At 34.5% G+C, this 6,186-nt stretch overlaps 1 protein-coding gene across 2 annotated transcripts; it reads left to right on the top strand.

Moving 5' to 3' along the window:
* The first annotated feature begins 262 nt into the window (after positions 1 to 262).
* On the top strand, positions 263 to 5,651 carry LOC124838005 (ras-related protein Rab7). Of its 2 annotated transcripts, none has more exons than XM_088096552.1 (8): positions 263 to 405; positions 530 to 723; positions 798 to 824; positions 1,056 to 1,155; positions 1,275 to 1,421; positions 1,638 to 1,718; positions 1,796 to 1,941; positions 5,252 to 5,651. In XM_088096552.1, exons 2-8 carry the CDS (start codon positions 671 to 673, stop codon positions 5,316 to 5,318), a joined length of 621 nt encoding a protein of 206 aa, XP_087952678.1. In that variant the 5' UTR covers positions 263 to 405; positions 530 to 670; the 3' UTR covers positions 5,319 to 5,651. The 2 variants fall into 2 exon arrangements, with proteins under 2 accessions (XP_087952678.1, XP_087952679.1); XM_088096553.1 differs by lacking the exon at positions 263 to 405 and adding an exon at positions 4,925 to 4,998 and having other exon boundaries at positions 456 to 723.
* Positions 5,652 to 6,186: the final 535 nt, after the last annotated feature.

Here is a 6,186-nt window from a genome sequence, read left to right on the forward strand (position 1 = left end):
AGAAGTCGATTTTGTAATTTTAATAATTGAAATACTGGATTTGTTAATTATTTTTTGATTGAATAGTCCATTTCAATTCTGACGTAAATAATTAGGATGGAATCTTCTAGGTGTATCGTATTTTGATGATACCTTTTCTTCTCTCTCCCAAACAACTCAGGGCGATATTATTGGATCTGATAGATCACCCACAATGTGCCATCATTCATGCACGCTTCGTAACTTTATCTCGCAACACCTCTCTTATAATTATACTTGAATTATTTTTCACTTAATTACCTTTTTAATCTATTTAATTTAATTTAGGACACCCCATATATTAACTTTCCATAAGAAAAATTCCATAATTAACTTGTCGTAGTTAAATTTTAAACATCCACATAAAGAGAGATATACCAATATCCTGTAAGGAAGAAACTTTATTTCGGTTATTTTTTTAGTCCATGAAATTTATTCATTGAAGGAAAATTAATTTTCCCTTTTTTCCCTTTTTCCTTTTTTTTTTTTGTTTTTGGCGAAATCTGTCTAGTACAAGAACAGTGCAGAAAGCGATCGAAAATGGCGTTTGTTTTCCCCTTTTGTGCTCGTAGTTGACCTCTAAATCAAATCCCTCGATAAAGAAGCGAAGGAAGGAACAATCGAGTGCGTTGCGCCCCCACCGTAAGCAGCTATGTCGTTGCGCAGGCGAACCTTGCTCAAGGTCATTGTTCTCGGCGATAGCGGGTACGTTCTTGGTGTTTTTCCCGCAACACCGCTTTTGAAAACGCTTTATCTGATTCGTTTTTTGCCATTGCCAGAGTGGGAAAGACCTCGTTGATGAATCAGTATCCTCACGCGCCGCGTGTCGCAGTTTTTTCACCGCTTTTCGGATTCACTTTGGTTTACAATGATTTATTATAATTGTAATTGTAATCATAGCCAGTGCATCTGTAAAGTTTATCAGATTTGTGTTTTTGGTTATTTTGATGATATTTTTTATAGTTATTGACAATTCTTTACGTCCCTTAATTTTTTTTTTTGGAATTTAGCTGTGTGGACCTTAACTAACTGTCTAGATACGTGCACAAGAAGTTTAGTCAGCAATACAAAGCTACCATTGGTGCTGATTTTGTCACTAAAGAGCTTCAGATTGACGACAGACTTGTCACTCTACAAGTGGGTTTCGTTTCCTATTCCAACGGTATTTCAGTGTTCTTTTGAATTTTTCTGTTTTAGGCTTGTAGTGAAGATTGTGTTGTGTTCCAATGTGTTTATTTTCTGTGTCTGATTGATAGATATGGGATACTGCTGGGCAAGAGAGATTCCAAAGTCTCGGGGTTGCATTTTATAGAGGCGCGGATTGCTGTGTTCTTGCGTATGATGTTAATGTGATGAAATCTTTCGATACCCTTGACAACTGGCATGAGGAGTTTCTCAAACAGGTAATTATTGTCCTTTTCAAAATGCTTTATCTCTTGCTGCTTCGACTATTGTCTAGGGTGTGGTGTTTTTTCACATGGACAAATGCATCTATTAGCTAGTGTGTCCTCACAACATTCACAGATTGTCTAACCCTAATTTATAACCTACCAATGTTGGAATTTGCTGGATAAGCTTTCTGTTCAGATTTATGTTCTCGTTGTATCTTTGTGATGCAGGCAAACCCACCCGATCCAAGGTCATTTCCATTTATTTTGCTTGGAAACAAGATTGATATTGATGGCGGGAATAGTCGAGTGGTAGGCAAATATTATTACACTTTGACATTTTCTCACTTTATCTCTGAGTGTAAAATGTTTATTTATCTCACATGCAGGTTTCTGAGAAGAAAGCAAAGGATTGGTGTGCTTCAAAAGGGAATATTCCCTACTTTGAAACATCCGCAAAAGAAGATTTCAATGTTGATGCTGCATTCCTGTGTATTGCCAAGGCTGCTCTTGCCAATGAGCACGAACAAGACATGTAAGTTTCACTCTCGATTGTCATGCAGATACACATGAATATAGGTTGTACTACTATATAACTGTACCGGACATGTACCAACTATTGTCAATGATGTTAGTACCACTTGCAGTTTAAGATTTAATATACAATTACTATGCATTAAGGCATATCTACAGACTATCACTGTTGGAATGTCAATGAAGTGATAGAAATAGAAAATGGTTCACTGGTATGCGTTTCATGTCTCATATTTCTGTTTTTGGCCTAAGTTCTTTATTTAATGTGAATTTTATTACTGTTTCTTATAAAGAAATTCCCAAATCTGCTCCCTTCTTCCAAACATTAGTGGCTTGTATTTGTACAAGTCAATCCTAATTGCTCATGGGCAATCACAAGACTACATCTTAGATTTGCTTTTGGCATTGATGCAGGCAATATCTAAACTCATCCATTTTCTTTAAAAGGTTGTGTTCATTAAAGGCAATAAATGATCTCATGAGAAATTGATTAGCCACATTAAAACCTAGAGCATCGGAAAGAATATCTCCATCTAAGGCTTTCTCTTTTAGAATTTCAGTTTTTCACAACAACTTCCATGTTGATGACATGTTTTGAGTTGCTATTATTGTGCATAGCTTCTGCAATGTCCAAACTCCTCCATTGTTGGCATATGCAATGGAAGCCGTTTCTCTTGATAATCTTTTTTATTCTTAGTTCTCTTTGATATTCTCTTCTAGTTGCAGATTCTTTGTTAAGGAATTGGCTAAAGACAATGACATTTCTTCTTGTGTGTATCATACTAATTGAAAGTAGATTATGTCATTTTTCTTTTTTTTAATTGAAAATTTTATATTGAAGTAGTAGTATTGAAACTAGTAGAAATAATGGATAGAAAAATTCAATGCTTTTGACCTTTACCCATTTTCTTTTGCACTCTTAATTTGTGAACCAATAACTGCATCTTATTCATGCAACTATATAGTTGCATCTTAAACTATCAACTTGTATTGCCTTTGTATTGGGAAACGAAACTAGGAGAAGAAGTGTTTGAGCATTATGAGAAGTATTGCCTTTGTATTGATGAGTCACCCACATAGGTTAACTTGACATTATGATTATACTGTTAGAACATTATGACATTATTAATATATATCTGGATATTATGACATTATGATTACGATTTTTCAATTTAAATTTGTTTTAAATATTGTGATGTAGAGGTAATGTTCTCAAATTATGTTGTTTTTATTCATATATATTATATATAAGTGTAATTTTGCATTTTAGGTCAAATCATAGCATCTTGTGTTCCAAGTTACGAGTTTTCACCTTCCTCCAAATCTGGGGTAGAAAAGGTGCATTAAATGAGTTGACTTGTTGGTTCCATCATGTTTTTGCCGTCTCTAGTGAAAGCTATGAAAAATTGTAATATACCACCACTTTGAAATTTTTGGAGTTTGGAAGAAAAGGTGAGGTTGAAAAACAAAGGTTGATGAACAGATTCAAAGTATTCATTGAAGCATTGACGTCATTGATATTACTAATTTCAAGACATGAAACCCATTTATGGAATGATAGCTATTGTGAAAAAAACCCAATGATCTTCAGTAAATTTTCATTCAAATCATATGTGTCTAGTGTTCAGAGAGAAAGTAATTGTGAGGAAGACTCTTATTACAAAAAAATGGTAGTGAAGTTGTTCAAGATAAAACGCAATGAAGAAAATGCTAGGATTCATCTAAAGCAGAAGCAACCTAAAACCTGCTGTCAAATGTCAATACCGATAAAAAGTTATGAAGATTCTGAAACAAATAAAGTAAATGTTCAGTTCTGTTGATGCTTAAGATAGATGTTCCACTTTCAAGATGTAAAAATGCAATACTTGTTTGATAATCATTTATAGGAGCCAAATGTTCTTGGTGGCTCTATTTTTTATTGCAGCTAATCAGGTCACCATTTATATCCCGCCATGGTCTTCTGTTCCGAAATTGTTTTTAGGAAAAGAACATGTGCGGTTAAGATCAGAAGTTAAAGTCATGCAACTTTTTCTCGTGAACATTTGACCCTTAAGTTGTAAACTTATAACTTTGACAGTTCATATAATGTCCAACGGTCAATATTTGATCCCTTTCACTTATCTTGATGACACACTGCTGTCGCTTGATATTAACCTATCATGACTGGTTCATTTCCAACATACTAACAATACTTTGTATCAATGCCGTAGGCACAATTAAACTAAGAAATTATCTTGTTGCTATGGAAATGATACTCATTTCAATAAAGCTTCTTTTGGTGTTCAAATTTCCATTGTCAATAAATGTTAAATTCAATTAATACTTGAGGAAGTTTGATGTTCAATTTACTAGATGCAATTTTGAGTTCGATGTTCAGTTATTGAAGCAAACAGATTTTTAATGTTGTGATAAATAGATTGTCCAAATTATCAGGTCTTTTATGGAGTCTTAATGTCTAGTAGAGAGTCTTCAAACATTTTCCTGCTCCATGATTTCTTTGTCTGGTTAAAAATATGAATTTCTCACATATTTCTTTTGTAGCTAATAGTTTATTATGCTTAAAAAAACCGTATTCTTATGAGATGTTATGAATGTTTGGGCATGACATTCTGCTTTTAACTTTATTCTTATAGTAATATTTTCTTTTATATAGATTGTGAGTTATTGTCAGTGTTATATATATTTTTATTCAGTTTGAAATGAAAATCATATAGAACAAAGGGGTAGGAGATAGTTGGAGTTTGCTCCTCAATATTACACATCCTGTTTATGTATTTAGCTTTTCCATTTTGAAAAACGAAAACAACAGTCTTTAGTTTAGTGTGATATTCATAATTTTTAACTATAGGGAAAAGGCATGTAAGTATGTATATATACATGCAAAGTGCCTAGTACTGTTAGCCAAGGAGGTCGAGTATATAAATATTAACACAAGTTGATGAATATCTTACTGCATTGTTTCTGTTTTGGGGGATAATGGAAAGGAAGCTTTGTACTGTTAGACCATTTCCCGAACTACAAGGTTGGAACAGGGATGGTAGCGGTGGTGAGAGCCAGTGTGAGAAAGCCTCCTTCGCATCTGCTGATAGATATCACCACCCACTTTTTTATGCACTTTTCCTGATCCCATAAAACATAGTTACGTTTTCTATTTTTTACATCGCTTCATTGGCTATTTTGAATATGCATATTAATCCTTCTTTGGAGTCCCATGCCATATTCTGTTTGGCATTTTTTTATTTCCAGATTGATTTATTGGGAGATAGCTGTTAACTGATTTCCGAACTATTTTATTTCAATTTCAATTGCAGATATTTTCAAGGGATTCCTGAGGCAGCAGTTCCAGAAAATGAACAGAGGAGTGGATGTGCATGCTGATATGGAGATACTGAATAATTTTCTGAACTCCCCTTGTTGCTGTAGTTCAAACTCTTCAAATTCTTTTTGGTCATTCAGTGCATACTGTATGCCTTGATTGTGAGAGTAAACTGTGTACCTTGAGGTTGCCATTTTGATACATTGTATCATTTATTGTAGTCCTGTTTTAGGAAGGACGAGCTTCAGAGTGTTGCACTTGCAGGTAAACCATGTTCAGTTGATAAACTATAGCCTGCTAGATGCGGCATGAACCATGGAATGTTTAAATAATTTTTGAACTTTTTTTTTCCCGTTCATTGTCAAATTGAGATGTGGCATGGACCTCCGAATGTCTATACTGTGTTTGAATGATGTGGCTTTTGTTTCCTTTGCAAAACGGGCTTGTGTTTGGAGCATACGATGTTTGTTATTAACATGCATTATTTAATCTCCACCCTTACCATTACGCTTAGAATTTGCTATGTTCGGAAGGTCGAACATGGTTGACACATGACATGGCAGAGGTGATCTTTGGTCGGGGGAACAGAGAGGAACACCACAGCGGCACAATGGTGGTAGAGGAGTAAGTTGTTTGAAGAGATTTTAATGGTCGGAGTCTGTATTTGAAAAAAAGCAACAGATGATCAGATTAAAACAGTAACACTCAATAGGGTCACTGCAGTTTTAAAAATTTTATTTTAGATCATATCTAAAAGATCCACTTGTACCAAAAATGCTTGATGACAACACCCAGTATTATTACCCAACAGTTCTAGGGGGATAAGATAACAGTAACTTGCTTTCCTACCTAACCAGAACATGAGATACATAGAACAAAATTTGGTGAAAAAGTGGTTTAAAGGAATGAGATGGCGTGTTTTCCCGAGAC

Source organism: Vigna umbellata, chromosome 8, assembly GCF_029865625.1.
Source record: "Vigna umbellata cultivar VRB3 chromosome 8, Vumbellata_1.0, whole genome shotgun sequence".
Classification (NCBI taxonomy): Eukaryota; Viridiplantae; Streptophyta; class Magnoliopsida; order Fabales; family Fabaceae; genus Vigna; species Vigna umbellata.